Below are 18,591 nucleotides of genomic sequence, written 5' to 3' on the forward strand. Positions count from 1 at the left end.
TGATTGCGAACTCAAATATAAATATATTAATTAAATTCGGTTTTAATTAGTATAATTATGGATTAATCATCACCTAATTAGTGGACACGTGTACAGGTGTCCGATTGTCCCGAATCATAATCAAGTTTAGTCGGGGAGAATAAGTTTTAATGAAAAGGACTGAGTTGGATTTTGCATTTAAAAAAAAGGCAAAAATTTGTGTGAGACGATCTTACGGATCGTATATGTGAGACAGATCTCTTATTTAAGTCACCCATGAAAAAATATTATTTTTTATGTCAAGAGTATTACTTTTTATTGTGAATATATTTTAAAAATATATTATTAAGTACATATATATTTGTTTATTTTAAAAAAGAACAAAACAATTTTATATTCGAACATGGTATTGAAACAAAGCCTTTTTATTTTGTGAAACCGAAGCAAAAGACACATTTTTTTACACCGATAATTTTTTTAGTTACAACTTCAGACCTAATCAAATATGAGTTTCTTCTTGAAAAAACTCATCAGTTATGACCTAAGCTGACCCTGAGTGATTGTGGTTCTCCTGCCACTCAGATAGTTTATAGGCGAGTCTCGGAATCAAACTAGGTTAGATCCATAGATTAGGCTTATTCTTCAGTTCTGTGGTTAACATTACTCTCTAAAAACTTGCCATGTTCCTGTGAAAAGATGGATCAGCAAGGCAGTAAAATAAATGGAATTCAAATTCAAGAAATTTCAATGTAGAATCTTAATAGATTTGACGAATGCCAGCACCTATGATGCACCACAATTACTAGATGATAAATTGACTAAGATCCAACTCTAAACATATAATCCAAAAGGTAACATGGCTGGACGCGATGTGAAAAGCATTTACGATGAATGAGGTTAAAATGACTCCCTTCTCAAAATGTAATCCACTGCCTCTTCTACAGTGTCAACTACCTGCAAGCAGAAAAAGTTAAAAAAAAAAATTTGTCTGAAGTTGGCAAAAACAATTCATAAGAACTAATCTACCATATCTGCTGGATATAAGATATGCTTCGTCCCCTTGAAAACTCCAGTCCTCGTCAAGATAGAAAACCAAGGATGCCCCGCCTGTGAATTGGGATAGTAAATGAAATACCATATCTTCATACTCGATAAAGATTAAATTTAGTTGGCTTTGAGAACAGACCTCCTTAGCCCCTCTAATGTCAACCGAAGGGTTGTCCCCGATCATGTAAAAGGTTTTGAAAGGAATTTGCTCGATATTGTGATGTCTAATAGTAGCGCGTTCAACTTGCATGAGTACATTTTCGGCATTCTTGAATACAGAAGGATTTGGTTTTCCATAAGATGTATATTGCATAGCTTTACTGTTGGTACTGCATAGAAATGTCTCAGTAGCTTCTAATATATCGATCTAAAGTAAATATTTGTAAGTGATAATGGAAAAGAAATTCTTGAAGTAGTTCTGTCAAAATGTGATAAGTGTATCATCAAACCATCCAGATGTACTAGAGCTACATAGTTGTACTCAATTTCAAAGCCTTACCTGTTGTAGATAGATTCTAATGCAATTCTGAAAGCACCCATCCCAAGACGTTCGGTGGGAAACAGACCCTATCTTTGGTAGCTCTTCATTAGTAAATTCAATTTAAAATACAACTAAAATTCAAATCTAATACAAGAACTTTAAAACCATGCAGCAAGCAAACCAAACCTGATACAAAAGGTCATCATTTGCGAAGTACAATGATGGTTGGCTTGATCTCTCTTTTCCAGGAAGACCTCCAGTGCTTAGAATGTCACATAGAACCTGTAATTGGTTCGATCAACTAAGAGCTTAGATCTTCAATGGTATGCGATAATAATTTAACAGAAACTTTCACAATCAAACTAACACACATCCGTATTACATGCAAGGGGGTGGGACCCACACGATGAACAAGCTCCTCTTAAAAGCCAAGTACGGGTCTATGTCAGTCCAGAGACCCAGTTAATTAGGATTAGTTTAGATTATGACATATCATTGATATGCAGCCATCAACAGGTTGAAATATCTGTTAATCCTAACACCAAGGCAAATAACCAGACATATTTTGGCGGTCTAATTATTCTATCTTATGGCCGAGTATACTGAAACAAAAAACACCCATCTGGATAAGGGCAACACCTTTCCCGATAGAAATTTAAGCAATATTGACATAAAGAAACACCTGGATGTCCCTGCTCCAATCAACAGAATCGCTAACAATAAAGACCGCTTTGACTCGCTCTGAACAAGGATCATTTCGCATTCCCTTTTCTTTGGAAGAACGTTTATCGTAGCGAGCTAGTTGGTTCGTCCAATGCTTAAAATGAGATAGTGGATCGATGTTCTCGAAATACGAAGCATATTGATCTATGGAGATAACATTTCTGAATATCAAGTACACAAACCAATCAGAAGAACAGTGGCCATGCTGAAGAAGTGTGCAAGAATAGACAAAAAAATGAAGAAAAGAAAGAGAGTAATAGAAGGATAATTTACTTGAAACCATACTCAGACATCACTGCTGCAGGTTCTCCTTTTCCGACCGCAATAATGAGTTCATTCTCAAACCTACATAAGGAAGAGGAAAGATGATTCACTGAACTACGATCGACTTTTGATCTTGAGGACTCTGGCTCCTATCACAAGTTTCTATTAATAAGTACGGATAAAATATCAAAGAAGAATTCTGACTTCCATGCTGCAACATTATAATATGTAGCACCTCCATTGTTTACATATTAAAACAGAAGTCAGACAAACTATATATCTTTACCAAATGTCTGGGAAAATTAATAGCTTAGATCTTATTGCTAGACACCAGTATTTAAGAAGGAACCCTAGCCAAAAGATATCCAGACAAACTTCTCAAGGAGGATATTATACATTTTGCAGGAAAAAAGGTCCTGTTGTGTGAAACTATATCTTGGCATCAACATAATTTTGAGCATAGCCAAATGCCAAAAATGTTTGGGAGGAAAAAAATGGTTACAAATTAGAGAAGAACGCTACTTTGTGATTTATGTGTGTTACTAGCAAGCATTCGAAGAATTCTTTCTTATCTTTTCCTTAATAGCCCCTACACTTGTCAAGTTACATCTTTGATCTATCCACAAATTTTCAAAATTCCATTTCCTTCAACCTAAGGTAAAATATAGCATTTGCCATCTTAAACAGTTTAAATATAATATAATCTTTTAAGTTGAGAAAATCTTAATCATTTTTACATTTTTAGAGTGCAGATTCTGCTTAGATGAAACTGGTGGGAACAGCAGTAGTTTCTAACAATAGCTGAGTGGCTTTGTAAAAAAAGGATGATCAATTTTACCTAGAGAGTGCTGACAAAATGTTTTCCTATCACAAATACGTCTAAATCGTGCAGGAAAAACAGAATACCTCGGCACTAGATTCTTGAAAGGTGAATGTCCTTGAATAACCTATGCCAGAAGTTTGTTAATGTCAAATCGGTCAATTTTTTTTAAATTTAGAGGTGATAAACGAGGTTTCACACATCACAGCAGTTAGATATAGCCAAAAATGGAAAAGATGAAAGATCAGTTTGTAAAACCTGTGCAGGCAGAACATGGACACTCAATAATTTGGTCAACTCTGTTGCTCTTTTAGATTCAGGAACACCACCTCCTGTTTGTAAGAATGTGCAAGTCCTCAAATCATATTTTTATGAGAAGGTCATACCAAACATATCAAAACACTAAAGTGTGAAGCTGGTCGATAAGCAGTTTTGGATAAAGCAATGGTTCCATAAGCATATACAGATAGTTTACGGATTTTAAATTATTTAATATCCAGTCTTCATGTTTTCAAGTGAACTTCAGCAGTGATTGAAGTTAGAGTTTGAAAAGAAAAGGTTAGATAATAAATAAAAGCATAACAAAGCACATCGTACTATAAAGCATGATAAGTAGTAAAAGCCCAGAAACATGAATTTTCCCATGTTTGTAGATTGGAAAAACTTGAAGAAGGAATGTAATGCCACCAGGTTTGACCAACATACCATAATATACCATCAATTTTTAAAATAAAAAAATTCTCCTGTCATAAATATTATATAAACCATTTAGTTGTGAATGGTAAGAATAAAATCCAAATGCAAATTTAATTTGATAGATGACCCTCGTTTCCCAACAGGAAAAGCATTTACATATAAAAAGTACCACAAGGAGAAAAAGGAACCCAAGGTATAGAACCATACAGTATTAAGAATCGATCTGAAGCAACTAAAAACAAGAGGTCTCCAAATTTTAATGCTGACAAGCTAACACTAGCATGTAAAGATGGGCAGGAAGAAACAATAGGAAAAAAAGAAGAAGGAAAAACACATACACATTGGGCCCATTTGTGGTAGGAACAACTTATGAATGAACAAAGACAGCCACACCCCAGAAATGATCCTTTTACATTATATCAAAAATATGTTATTTTTGTTGTTTAATGATCTATATTCACTAAAATTCTATATAGTTTTTTATTTTAGTTATTCTATTATTTTAACTTACATATATGTATATCTTTTTTATTTCGAATTAATATATCTTAGTATAATTTTTTATTTTCTTTATTTTTTATTTAAATTTAAAAGGTATCTAACAAAGAATGTAACACACTAATCCCTAATTTCCTTTTGAATCATTTCAACAATAAAAAAAATTCTAACTGTTTCTCAAGACAGCCACCAATTTTTTTTTTTTCACATAATATTTTTTTTAGAATGCCCAGGTAGTCATCTCTTCATTTGTTTTTCCAAAAGAAAAATGTTTCTCCAATAAACAAAAACCAAAACAACATAAGCAAGAAAAAAACACACTCCTTAGTCCTTCCACAGTTACGCAGTATGCATAGCATTAGGAGAAACATCTCTTGAAGTTGAACAAAAACTTACTTCTGGAGATGAGAGGTAGCAATAAAAGAAGAAACCAATATCGCACTATATTATAAAGGGAAGATTGTGAGAAACTAAATTATGAATATGATAACAACTTCGAATAAATAGACAAGCTCACAAGCACGAACATAATCTATTAAGCAAGAAGGAATACGCGAGCCACGTACCATTAGTTAAGAAGACATAGGGGATTCTCAAGGCACCTGCCATCAGAATAATAATAGTCCGAGTTAAACAACATACGAATTGTTTCAAATAGTTTCATAATTTCGATCAGAAGGATAACAAGGCCCCAAACATGATGAAGAATTAGTTCATACAGATGCTATGCACAGGAAATCTTTAAGTTTTTTTTTTTAAAGGAATCTTTGGGTTTTGGTGTAACAAATATTTCTTCAAATGATCCACTAAAAAACCAAATCTTCGGAATTTTCCATGTCATTCCTAACAAAAACAAAAATTAACCACTTCTAACACAAACATAACAAGGAAAAAAAACGAGTAGTTTCCGCTAGAAAATCCACAACGTCATTAGAGAAATACACTAGAAGGAATTACCTCACCGGATGGATCGTAGAGTCTACGTAGAGCCTGTGGAGAGCCACCAATGGGAGTGTCTCCTCGTAGAATAACACCATCAATGTCAAAGGCAATGCCGAACGATGCCCTAAAAAGAAAAACTTAATTTTGGAAACAACTATCAAAATAAGTTCAAATGCATAGAAATGACGAGAAAAATCAGTACAATTGAGAAAGATCGGAGTGGAATTGACGCCACGAAAGGAAGCGACTGAGGGATTTTGAACAGGTTCTGTCTCGCGAAGTTGCCGCGTTACTCAATATTTGGAGAATTTTCTTCATCTTCTTCCTTCTCTTTGATCAGAGAGCGCCACTCTGATTAAACTCCAACTACGAAAAAAGCGCCACTCTCATGGAACTCTGGCCGATAATTGGAAAATGCTAATTTGGAATATTTTAGGTTTTGGACGGACATCTCAATGTTTACGAAAAAAGGACTATCTCAAAATTTATGAAAGAACTATCTCTAAATTATATAGAAAGATATCAATCAAATTATATTAAGATTTTTAATACCTCTCAATTTTCATTCAAAATTTATATCTCAATTTCCAAAATTTTGCTCTCTAATTTACACGACGAATTTGCTAATTTCTCCTATGATATGTATGCATTTCTTTTAGTTCAATATGTTTACAAATCTCAACCGGATAATGATAGTATAAATAAATTAACAACTTGTATTTAATTTTTGAGTAGGTCTCATGTGAGACCGTTTCACGGATCTCAATCTGTGAGACGGATCAACCCTACCCATATTCACAATAAAAAGTAATACTCTTAGCATAAGAGGTAATATTTTTTCATGAATTATCTAAATAAATATCCGTCTCACAAAATACGACTCGTGAGACCGTGTCACACAAATTTTTGTCTTAATTTTTTTCCCTTAAAAATATAAAGTATACAATCTAAAATTTATTTAGCTGTGTACTCAAACAATACAGAGAAATCACACCATCATATCTTAAACACATATCTGAACTTAAATAAAAAAAACAAACAAGGGACAAGATAGACTGACCGAATAACTAGGTTCGCACGTATTTACACCAAACCATCGTACATATTTTATGTATTATTTTTCCTTAAAATATCTTTTTTCTCAGCTTTCTTGCAAGGACGTACTAACTTGTTTGATTTAAAATATTACAGTTGTCTCATTATCATGAGTTATAACTTTTGATAAAAATGATTAGAGTTATATTTTTATCATTAGTTATAATTTTTTGTAAAATGACAAACGAACATCCTACATAGCTGGACAACTATTTTTCTTCCTCGATATCAATTTTTTTCCGAAATATATATACAAAAAATAAATTTTTAATTGGTTAAGCTAAAATATAATCTTGGTCATAATTTATTTTTTTATTTTGATTTGAAATTTTCTTATTTTTTTTTAATCACACCCTTTTAATATGTAAAAAAACATAGTTCAACATGTAGGACCATGCTTAAAAAGTGAGTATATAAAATGTATTAGTAATAGGAAAATTACATCAACATCTCAAGCAAAAAATCAACAATATTAATACAAAAAATATTATGTGTGAAATTAACTATATTTAAAACCTCGTGTTTTTCAAAATCTGGCGTAAAACCCCTTACAAATTAGGTAAACATGTTTGAGTGTTTTTTTTTTAAAAAAAACAACATGATACTGTAATTAAACATGATACACAATTCTAATTAAATAGTGTTTAAAAAAATGAAAAGGTGATATAGCATCATATTTGTCAAGCAAAGATTAAATACCTAAATTTCTTTTTTTTAAAGGATAAATTTCTCAATATCCGTATAATAGAGATTTTTCTATATACAATCGAAAAATTAGGACGGAAAAAAGAAAACAACTACATTTTTTTCCTTTGCAAGTATCATCGTCGATACAAATATTTGAATACAGTGATCGATATTTGTATGTTTTATTGAAAGATTAGAATTAAAGAGAGGAGATAGTTGAAAAGCAAAATTTAAATGGCAGCTTCTTCAAGAAAGAGTCATTTAGTTTAGTGTTGAAGCTCTTAACACTAGGAGTGGAGAAAATTAGTTTACATGTGTGGAAGAAGCCAATGGGAGACATGGGAATAGTGCCCACGTTCTCCTCACATATTGTTAATATATATTATTTCTTTGTTTTCTTTTTTTTAAATAATAATAATAATAATAATCTCTCACTCCCTATAATTAAGAATCAAATTACAAGGCTAACGAACCCTAAAGACAAAATGACACAAAACATGGATTGGATGTCTCTAGCAATGTTGTCTTATATCTTATGTTATGTCAACCAAATTCTAGTTAACTTGAAAATGCATAATCATAATCAATCATACATGCTATCACAATACTTGTATTTTTAACATAGTTAGAATTAGAATAAATGAATACTTAAAATATGTTTTAAAATCATATTCCACATATTGTACGTGTGTAGACAAGCTCTAGACTTCTTCCAGCTACATGAGAACTAGGAACGAAGAGCTTCCCCCGACTCTTTGATCTTAAGAATTAAGACCGCGGGTTTTAAGAATGAGTGATTGTCCTTCTCCAACTCTTAGTAATGCCCAACCTGAGAACGGACAGCTAATACGTTTCACTTATTGAACAGGGTTCTATGGTCGATCCGTGAACCTTGGATGCTGGGGTGATCTCGTAGTTCCTCATATTAATATCACATCAATGTCAAAAAAAAAAAAGACTAAATTTAAAAAAAAAAAATCAAAGTTAACGGGTTGAATTGTTACAGTCTATTGAAAACCCATATCATATTGAAAATCATGCCACTTAAACTAGATGCACTAGAAAATGGGGAAAACATTTAATATTATATTAAATATTCTTGTATTGTACATACTTTAAAATAATTTATTTCCTCCTCTCCTTTATATTACCCCATAAATGGCATTGTCATTGGCATCCACAGCCTAACCCTTTATTTCATTTCTCGAGTTTAAAAAAACCATTTTCTTGTGCTACCAAAACAAATCAAGAAAACTCCATGATCATGGTAGGTTGCCTCTTGTGTACACCTCTCTGTTTTTTTCTTCTTCTTTGACTCACTATTTTCATCGGCTATGATCTAAATTGAACATGTATGTATTCATTACAATTAGGAACATCATGACAAACCTGCATGGCTGGAATCTCTCTACGTGCAGAAATTCTTCGCATCTTGCCCGATTCACGACAGTTCCAAGAAAAACGAAAAGAATATTTGCTGTTTGGATTGTTGCAATAGTATTTGCCCCCATTGCGTGGCTTCTCATCGATCCCACAGGCTACTTCAGATTCGTCGGTACGTGTATCATGAAGTTGTTAGGTTGGAAGATCTTGAGAAGCTGATGGACTGCTCAAACATTCAGGTTATATTAGATTTTGCGAAATCGTTTAGAATTTTAACTTGAGATGAACACAACCTTAGCTTCGATTTCATGTCGTTTGCAGGCGTATACAATTAATGCTGCTAAGGTGGTGTTTATCAAGAAAAGACCACAGAACAGGCAGTTCAAAGGGTCTGGAAACTACTGCACTTCTTGTGATAGGAGCCTCCAAGAACCCTTCATCCATTGCTCACTTGGTTGCAAGGTACGTAGCTTAATGTGAATCTCAAAAATATGATTCTTCTTTGAATTCATATACTTGGTTATTCCGATCGACTCATACAATTTTCCCAAATTATTAATAGAATCAAAATATGCTTATATACTTGGTTTGGGTTAAAGTTGCAGTCAACTAACTGCTGATTGACTTGTCAAAATAAAATTAATATTCAACTGAATTTCACTTCACTACAGATTCACATGTTAGGAAAATAAGCAACTGTTGATAAAAGAACAAAGAATCAAGAAACATTTAACATGACAATCCCAATTCCCACAATTTTATTATATGTTGGTTAAAATGAGTTTAATTATATGAATTTTGTTAAAAAAAAATTATCAGGTTGATTATGTCCTTAAACACCACAAGAATCTTTATCCATTCCTGAAAGTATGCAAAACCCTACAACTCAGTCCAGATTTCTTCATTCCACAAGACACGGGGGATGATGATCAGATGATGTACACGTCGTTCAGCTCGGATTCGGATTCCGATAACGCGAGCTTCTCTTGCACAGAGCTTGTGAGGAAGAAGAGAAGTGGAATATATGTTTGTGGAAGATTGGCTAATAAAGTTACAGATGAAGACATGACCACAAGCATGAGTAGGAGAAAAGGCATTCCCCATAGGTCACCTTTGTGTTAGAATAAAATATGATAAATATTCAATATTATTTTTCTTAAAGAAATCTTGTTCAGTTTCTTGAGACTCTTTTTAAGTTAATTCTTAATCATATTGGTCGGGTGTCTTGTCTTAATGGCATCACTGTCACGTGCTTCCCAGTTCCCAAGTTGAGGTGTGTAACATTTCTTTATTTTTTTCCCCAAATATAATATTATTTTAACTATGTAGTACTGTTGAAAGAGGTGATTATTCAGCATTAATAATAATTTTATGGCTTCCAAATGTAATTTGAACTATTTAGTATTTAACCTTCGTTTTTTCTAACGTTTTGGGATCAATCGTATATGTGACATACTCAATATTTATACATTGTCTGATGTGGTGTACTATATGCTATTGTGCACATGCACTCAAATTTTTAAAGGGAAATCGAAATTTTGGTTTGATATGTTTTTTTTTTTTGTGATTTTAGTCATTTAGGTTGTTAACTTTTAGTTTTAGTCATCTTTCAATATTTAGAAATCTATGTGAAAGTATGTTGACGCGACATCAGAAAAATTATTCTTTTGCAAAAGAAAAAAAATATATAACATGTTAAATCCGAAATTGACAATATAAAAATACCAAAATGTAATTTTTTCTTTTTTAAAATTAGTAACTCTAATATACGATTTAGTAAAATAATAAATGTGTTTACGACAACATGCATGTGTATGATTATTATTATTTTTAGATTATGTGCGATTAATTTGAGCATGAATCACCCTGCTATTTCATTATTTTAATATTATTAAATTTATTATTAGTGTAACTTAATTTATTAAACAATGCTAAACATACACAAATTTCGAGATTTACTAAAAGTGGTTGTACCTCATTTTATCAGCGTTCACAACTTCACGTATATGTCTACTATCAGTATAACTAGCCCCCAGCGCAAAGGTCGTGTGGTAAGGAGATGGAGTGAAGGACTGTTAATTCATATTGGTAAGGGTTCGAGTCTCGGTTCCCTCTTTATGGTGAATTGCTCCAGCCAACTTCTCCTCTGGGTACCTGTTATCGGTGCATAACCCTGATTTACCTCCCTTCACGCCGGGGCTTGGGACGACTATGTGTGGAGCCCTCAGAGGTGGGGTTAACCTTTTTTTTTTTTACTATCAGTATAACCAAACCGAGCCATTAATTACCTTGAGACACTTTGCAAGAAATGGGTAACCCATTTGGCTGGATTTTGGTGGTGTTAGAAGAGGAGGTCTTGGGAGACACTCACCTTTCGGCTCTCACTTCGATCGCGGGGCGAAGTCAGGAATCCGGAAACTGCTGTTTTGTCAACGTCGGGGAAGTAGGGGTTTTAGATTGTAAATAGTGCTTTCGGGTCATATGATTACGACCCAAAAGAGAGTTCTAAGTGCAGGCCCAATAATAAAATTCTATTATATACTATTCTTTTTCATATGATAAATATTATATTTTTTTTACGACAAAATTTGTAATATTATTAAAAATGATCATTAAAAAAAATCATCTTGCTTCTAAACAAAAGTTGGGTGATAAATAACAAAACATGTCAGTAAATATACAAAAACGTTCGTCCCTGGCCAAATATGGTGGAAAGTTGTTGCTCTACATTGATTCAAGAATCGTCTTATATTTAAAACATAGGTGTCAATATAGCTAAAGTCTTCTTCTGGTCACGTGACTGTTTTTTTGGTGATCCTCACTCGTGTATCAATGACAGCCTGGTCTACAATCTACATAGAGCACTGAGAGAGGCTTTGGATGCCCAAAATGCGTGTGAATAGATTAAATATTAAATAATAAAAATTTACCTCAGATGTAAAGCATTTTTAGAAAAAATTGTAAGATACTACTTGGGATACGTAAACTTTTCGAGATCAAACGAATACAAATGCGTTTGCCAGGCTGATGCAGTGAGCAAACACAAATGGAGAAGATAGTGTAACACTGTGTCGCAGTTCGCCGGGCAAGTTATTCGGTGGACGAGGAAGGCCTCCAGGCTGATGCAGTGAGTAAACACAGATCTTTCCAACCAAGCTTGAGGGCGCCATTATCCTCCACTAGAGTGTACCCATCAGAACTAGGAAACATTCCCAGCAGGAGGGTGGCTTGGGCCGCGGCGTTGCCAGCCAGCGATATACCTTTAAAGCCAGATTGCTGGAGCTTCTCTCTCCAATTTGTGAACTTAGCCTCCCCTCTTCTCGATGGACCCCCGACGCCCAACACGTTCTTTATCTCCCTGGACAATAGTTGCTGCTCCACGACATGCCTTTCGTCACTCTCTTCCTCGTAGCAAGCTCCAAGAGAGTCGAACAAGGCCGAGTAATAATGAATAGCTTCGACGAATCTTCCCAAGAATGAACCTGCGTGGCTCAAGTCTTGCTCGACTACCGTGACCACTTTAGGGGATACTCTGCGTTGTGTTTTTTGTGTATTAGAGACAGTGAAGCATCAAACAAATTTCTACAAATGACCAAATTTTAATGCGTGGTTTGTAGTGTGCGTGCATTACAAGGATAACAGATCCCTCTTCATGCTTAATGCGAACATGCAAGCATAAGACAAGAAGATTATGGCCAGAGATTCTTTCCTATATATTTCCTCAAGTAAATATTTTAATATCTTAGTTGGTTGACGCGATAATCAGTAACTTGGTATGAAAAATAAGTGGGGACGGATTAGGAAGTGATAAAGAGGAAGTTGCAGATACCTTTGCAAGAACCATAATGTATTGGCATCGGAGCCAGTGACATCGTATAGCGAATGCTGCAACCAGTGAACCGCAACAGCCTCCCTGCAGCTTACATTTAAATTCTCTAGGTTGATGTTGCCAACTTTCTCGGTGATCGGCGAAAACTCAAATGGCAGTCCCAATTTCTCCGCAAAATCAGACAAGCGCTTTCCAGTTGCTTCGAGAGCCTCGGCGGAGTTTCCTAATCCTGTCAGGCGAACAAATGGAGGACCACCGGGTCGAGATGCCAATATGTGAAAGAGGCCTGGCCACTGTAGCCCTTGCATAATGTCGAGGTCTATTATGTGAACCCTATCTTCTCTCTCAAACGCTTCTTGAATGGCCTGGTTAGCAGTGAAATGCGAGAACTTAACAAAGGGGCTTATCCCATTGAAGACTTGAAAGGCCATCGCCATCTTCTGGCTATGCGGCACAGTTGGCAACGCAGCATACATCCCTAAGCACGAGCTGACAAGCCTGGCAGACATTGCCTCTGAGAAGTAAGCCGCAACACGTTGGGCAGACGTGCCAAATGGTGTGGCGAGTTGGGAGATCTCCAGAAGCAACTTGTTAGCCTCTTCCAACTTATCTCCTGACACCGCCTCCGCACACTGGAGGAGTAAGGTCAAAAGTTGAAGGCCTTGTTCGTCTCTTTGCTTTTGTCTATATTCCTCTTTCTTTTCCTTCATTGTTTCGATAACGGGGTTGGTTGTTCTCGCTAGTTTCGTCGTGGAAGCCCCAGGTGGACTCTTCAATTGCCGCTGCAGAGGCGCTAAGTTTTGGTCCTGGGTTTGAGCTTGTTCGGGCATCTCATCAGAATTGGAAAGAATAGTCACCGGCGAGGAAGCAAAAGAAAGAGCAGTCGAGGTCCTAGGAGTATTGCTTTGAATGTGGATCTGGGTGTTACAGGGAGGCCAGCTCATGGCATGATTGATAATTGGTTCAGCGTTAAGGCCCTGTGAGAGCAAGAAACTACTGTTGTCGGCCTGCATATACAATCTGCGCTCGGAAAGGCTTTCAAAATTGGGAGGCGGCGGGAGCATGTCTAACTTTCTACCACTCCCAACGTCATCACTGGGAGTAGTGAGAGAGCGGAGCCTATACTCGAGCAGGGTGGCAAGATTTGGGTTGCAAGGATGAATAATCTCCCTGACATTGAGAATGAGTTGGGGGATGGAGATGTTGGAGCTTTGGATGAGATCTTTTATGATTCCATCGATCCATGTTGTGGTCTCCTCCGTAACTAAACTCGAGCAGCTGGTGGAAGCAGAAGACAGCTGCAAGGCAGCGGCACCTCGGCTTCCATCTGGAGGAAATAATGGCAAGCCCGAGAAAACACATAGTGGAGGAGTACTAGAGGAGACTTGAGATGGTAGGCTAGAGGAGGCGGCGGTGGAGTCCACGTAATTAGTCAAGGCGGTGGTGCTACTAGCTCCGGCGGTGTAACAAACATTATTTTGAGTAAATGCAAATGAAGGGTCTGACCTGGCCGGCGCCGCCCTGGTATTCAAATTTGTGGCATCATAGGATCGCATCATCGTGGAGTAGTTGGGGACTTGTATTGAGTGTTGAGTTGGTGGGTTAGGAAGAGGAAGACTTGTAACATCCCCGTAGTCACCCTGGGGTGGCGGTGGCGAAGCTGTCCTAGCGGCCGCTAGGCGGAGAAATCTGGCTTCGTTAACGGTTTGTTGGAGTTCCATCTCTGACGCAGCCCTCTTTCTGACCATTTTGCTGCAGCCCTGCAATTGAGCGGTGGAATAATTGCTGAAATGATAAGTGTCTCCCCCGCGAGCTGCGGATATGTTATCACCCTCGACAGCACCCAAAGCAAAAGCCTTTGCCGCCATATATGCGAGGACAAAAACAAGCCTATGGTATTCTGATCATGTTATTGTTTCATCATTAATTATATAGACAGAAAATGCAAGGCTAATCTTTTTTCTGTAGCTAAATCAAGAAGAGGATCCAAGGAGATAAGAGTTCCAAGGATTCAGACAGAGGCATTGGGATTCTGTGGAGTTCCTCGCCTAACTCAACCCGCACATCAATCTCCTAGCTGTCGCTCTTGTGGTCGTATAATGGTGGCGCAAGCTTCCACCTGAGTTGATAATATATATTAAAGATCGACAGAGATTACGGATGCATTGATAATATTTTGTCATCGTGCATTTGACTTTTTTGGGGGAAACTTTCAAACTTCCGGTGCAAAATATATATTTTCAGTTCTTCAACTTTGCTACGTACGCTAAATAAATTGAGTTACACTTTATTGTAAATTCTTGGTATTTGGTAAAAGAATGTGGATATAACTTGGAAAATTCTGGGTTTATTTCATCTTATCCATGTGGGCATTGTCCCCATGATAGGATGGATGACCAAGATTTGCCCATACATATATAAGATCCACTTTTTTTTTGAAAAATTGTATGTGTGGCAAAATCTTCCTCGTTGAAATGAAGTTAGGGTAATGCCTACACAGGTAAGATCTCATCTACCAAAATTCAGAAATTATCGAAGTCTTTCCTTTTATTTTAATTCGAGAAGAGGTGTTTTTTCAAGGAACTTTTATTCATCATTAATGGAAAATTTGTAATTTTTATAAATGTTAGTTTTTTATATATACTAGGAGTGTACACGTACGATACACGTAGGTGACTAATAATGAAAAATATAATCAAAGGAATTAGATAACGTTTAAAGTCGTTTGAATAATATCATGTTTATAAGTATTTATCAATCTAAATATATCAGAACACAATACAGAAAAATACATCATGACAATAAATCATATACATTTACTTATTTTTATGACATTTTTCAATCCGCGACATAATACAGCTCTCTTAAATGATAAATCAGCAAAAATATTTTTTATTCAAATATCATTCAAAACGAAAAAAACAATAAAAATAAAATTAACAAAATAATGAATTTTAATAAAATCAAAATTAAAATTTACTTAAATAGAATACACATAGACAATGGACAATGAATCACAAAAATTGACTAAGAAATGTAAATAAAATTTAGAAAATAAAGAAGAATGTGAATTAATGTCCAAATCTATCTAAGATGGACAATGAATCACAAAAAACCTTTAAAAAGACATATTAATTTAATTTGTTAACTTAAATGAACAAGGAAATGTGAAAAATAATTTTTTTGACATAAAATTTAAGAAATAAAGAAGAATGTGTATTAATATCCAAATTAATTTAAGATAGACAATGAATTACAAAAAAAAAAAAAAAAACCCTTAAGATAACCTAATAATTTAATTGGCCAACTTAAATAAACAAGGAAATATAAGAAAATTCACAATTGAAGTGTAACTTAAATAGACTAGACATAGACAATGGGGAATGAATCACAAAAATTAACTAAGAAATGTAAATAAATAATTTTTTTACATAAAATTTAGAAAATAAAGAAGAATGTGAATTAATGTTCAAATTTATTTAAGATGGACAATGAATCACAAACAAACCTTTAAAAAGACATGTTAATTTAATTTGGTAACTTAAATGAACAAGGAAATGTAAAAAAATAATTTTTTTGGCATAAAATTTAAGAAATAAAGAGGAATGTGTATTAATGTCCAAATTCATTTAAGATGAACAATAAATTACAAAAAAAAAAAATCCTTAAGATAACCTAATAATTTAATTGACCAACTTAAATGAACAAAGACATATAAGAAAATTCACAATTGAAAGTGGTATATTTATATGTATGTTAGATTATTAAATTTCAGTTTTAATTTATTGTCTTAAAATTTTTTATACTTTTTTGTTCGATGTGACTCATGTAATACTAATGTCTGAATTTTTGCGTAAACACTTAAAAAAAATAAGTAAAATTTCGGGAAATACAAACAATAGAGTAAAATATAACATATGGAATGTTGGCAACAAAGATTTTAACCGAAACACAACCATCATTAACTAATAATTGACAACAGCTCCCTCCTATATTATATATATTAATATTATTTTCTATTAATTATTTATTATATAGAAATGTTACATTTTTATACGTCAAATCTATGACATATGTCTAGGTTTTTAAAAACCTAAGATTTATTCACAGCAACGCTCCTAAAATAACATGAACAAAACCGATCTGAAAAAAAAAGAAAAAAAAAGAAAAATAAAGATAGAGTAGTGGTTTTAAAATTTAAAAAAATTATAATTCCCAACAAAATGATAAGGATTCTCAAATTTCTATTTATTTATTTTTGATATTATCTTAAATATAATTTCTTAATATTTTTAAAAAATGGGCAAAAAAATAGAAGAAAATTTGGTTAATAAATGGTGGGCTTGGGGAGCAGGTAGAGATAGGATGCAAATAAGTGTAGTAGGTAGTATAATAGAGCAAACTCAGTTTCCTATAATGCAACGTAGCGTTTGACATTTTGCTTTCGCTGGTATCATAGCGTGGCAGCTTTTTTCCTCTTTGGCCCTTTTCATTTGCTTTCTTCTTAGCTTTTGTCTCCGTTTGACTCCCCATCCTCCACCTTTTTGCTTGCGCTGATCTCCATGCATTAATCTCCAATGTAATATATTTTATCTGTGCTCCTCCATTCTAAGTAGTTCGTCACATCATTATTTTACTAATTCTACGTCCTTGAGTTTTGAAATAATACGTTTTAAAGTTTATATTAGAGATGACAATGTGTCGAGTTATTAGAATGGTCGTCGAACTAGCAAAATAAAACGCTACTACACCTCATATGGGTTGGGTCGTGTCCTCTTTTACTCGGATTAACAGCTAAAAACATATTTTTTTGATAGTTCTACGTACGTTCCAATAGATACAAAGAATATATCACAGGTGATTTAATGATAGCACAGTCTTCGAGAGGAGTGAAGAAAAAGAAGGGAGCAATGGATTCGATTTTATTGGCAAAAGTCGGAAATCTTTTAGCGTCTAGTTGCTGTCAGATTCACGACCCTGCTGCGGGCTTTTCCCCACTTTGAGCTTCCACACAGAGGCATGCACGTGGGCTGATGCACAATGTAATTATTATTCTTTATTTGTTTTCCATTCTGAGGCCCCGAGTAAATCAAACAAGATGTGCACGGCATTCTATGCAAACTCGGTAACATCCTCGTAGCATACAACTATTAGGAAAGAAACCATTGTGTTGAAAATATCAAGAACATACTTCACCGTATTAGAGCTCTCCAATTTGCACGCGAAATAGCATTCCTTTGGGCTTAGTTATTGCTGCTATACAATTTACAATGCTCCATGCAAATTCGATTCTCATGTTCGCTTTGGTGTTCCAACATACTGAAAATTATATATGCTTTACTGGGTGAAACTAGTGGATCATACGTCGGTTATGATACATCAGGATGGAACACACTCGGTATATCATAGACGTTCTTCGATCCAACTTTATCATTTGTGTTAGGTTAGACCTATGACTCCATGTTATCGCTTAAAAGCGACACTGCTTCATTATCTATAACTCTTAATAGAATTATTGTAATAGTTAATTGAGTTATATTTTAAGTTTAATTTTCAACAATCTCATAGATTATTTTGTGAATTTTGAATCTTATTTTTTAAATTTATTTATTCAATAAAGAATGTAATTAATTATTGTTTAAGAGTTTGATAGAGTTTCATACCTTTTTTTAAAAAAAAAAAATTATGGTAGTTTCATATTTAGTTGAATAAAACACACAATTTGATTACTTGTATTTTATATACATACGAAATATTGTTAAAATAACGAGTAACGTCCTAAATTCGATGATTGTTCTCATAAACTAACACCAGTATTTTTATCGTGCTTATGTCATTATTTATATCACTTTGATTATTGCTTTAAGTCAAGCACGTTTGACTATGAAATTTTAAGTCATGAATTCCCGAAAATAAGGTTTACATTGTTGATTATGAGTAGTACCTACCAAATCTTGTAAGCCCTCATTGACTGTATTGCAACGTCTTGGAATTTCTTTCATTTCGATATGAGATCGATTTATTCATGCCCCCTTCGCTTAAAAGACTATCCTGAATCGCTTTTTGTCTATGCAACCTCTTGGTGCCGACAATCATGCACAGAGAACTTTGTATTGAGAAATATTTAGCTAGTCATGTCGAAACATA

The 18,591-nt window shown here is 34.4% G+C and overlaps 3 protein-coding genes across 3 annotated transcripts; 1 reads left to right on the top strand and 2 right to left on the bottom strand.

Moving 5' to 3' along the window:
- Nucleotides 1-647: 647 nt before the first annotated feature.
- LOC140842447 (mitochondrial hydrolase YKR070W-like) lies at nt 648-5,898 on the bottom strand. Its single transcript, XM_073210368.1, has 12 exons — nt 5,653-5,898; nt 5,471-5,574; nt 5,075-5,110; nt 3,573-3,646; nt 3,401-3,441; nt 2,504-2,575; nt 2,190-2,391; nt 1,694-1,789; nt 1,526-1,593; nt 1,166-1,355; nt 1,006-1,086; nt 648-933 (listed from the first exon to the last, which is right to left on the bottom strand). Exons 1-12 carry the CDS (start codon nt 5,766-5,768, stop codon nt 877-879), a joined length of 1,137 nt encoding a protein of 378 aa, XP_073066469.1. The 5' UTR covers nt 5,769-5,898; the 3' UTR covers nt 648-876.
- Nucleotides 5,899-8,428: 2,530 nt separating this feature from the next.
- On the top strand, nt 8,429-9,737 carry LOC140803840 (protein RGF1 INDUCIBLE TRANSCRIPTION FACTOR 1-like). The gene is made up of 4 exons (XM_073159707.1): nt 8,429-8,499; nt 8,606-8,854; nt 8,937-9,077; nt 9,435-9,737. The coding sequence occupies exons 1-4, from the start codon at nt 8,491-8,493 to the stop codon at nt 9,735-9,737; spliced, it is 702 nt and encodes a 233-aa protein (XP_073015808.1). The 5' UTR covers nt 8,429-8,490.
- A 1,743-nt stretch (nt 9,738-11,480) lies between these two features.
- Nucleotides 11,481-14,604, bottom strand: LOC140842446 (protein SCARECROW-like). Its single transcript, XM_073210367.1, has 2 exons — nt 12,445-14,604; nt 11,481-12,147 (listed from the first exon to the last, which is right to left on the bottom strand). Exons 1-2 carry the CDS (start codon nt 14,310-14,312, stop codon nt 11,706-11,708), a joined length of 2,310 nt encoding a protein of 769 aa, XP_073066468.1. The 5' UTR covers nt 14,313-14,604; the 3' UTR covers nt 11,481-11,705.
- Between the last annotated feature and the right edge of the window lie 3,987 nt (nt 14,605-18,591).

Source organism: Primulina eburnea, chromosome 10 (genome assembly GCF_022965805.1).
Source record: "Primulina eburnea isolate SZY01 chromosome 10, ASM2296580v1, whole genome shotgun sequence".
NCBI lineage: Eukaryota > Viridiplantae > Streptophyta > Magnoliopsida > Lamiales > Gesneriaceae > Primulina > Primulina eburnea.

Excerpts from the sequence above, each read along its gene's own strand:
- LOC140842447 (XM_073210368.1), bottom strand. The coding sequence starts at position 5,768 with ATGAAGAAAATTCTCCAAATATTGAGTAACGCGGCAACTTCGCGAGAC. Across the intron at positions 5,575-5,652 it reads CACTCCGATCTTTCTCAATT|GGCATCGTTCGGCATTGCCT; the intron begins GTACTGATTTTT and ends TTTTCTTTTTAG. Across the intron at positions 1,594-1,693 it reads ATGATGACCTTTTGTATCAG|GGTCTGTTTCCCACCGAACG; the intron begins GTTTGGTTTGCT and ends TACCAAAGATAG.
- LOC140803840 (XM_073159707.1), top strand. Across the intron at positions 8,855-8,936 it reads TGGACTGCTCAAACATTCAG|GCGTATACAATTAATGCTGC; the intron begins GTTATATTAGAT and ends TGTCGTTTGCAG. Across the intron at positions 9,078-9,434 it reads ATTGCTCACTTGGTTGCAAG|GTTGATTATGTCCTTAAACA; the intron begins GTACGTAGCTTA and ends AAAAATTATCAG.
- LOC140842446 (XM_073210367.1), bottom strand. The coding sequence starts at position 14,312 with ATGGCGGCAAAGGCTTTTGCTTTGGGTGCTGTCGAGGGTGATAACATA. Across the intron at positions 12,148-12,444 it reads ACATTATGGTTCTTGCAAAG|AGTATCCCCTAAAGTGGTCA; the intron begins GTATCTGCAACT and ends AACACAACGCAG.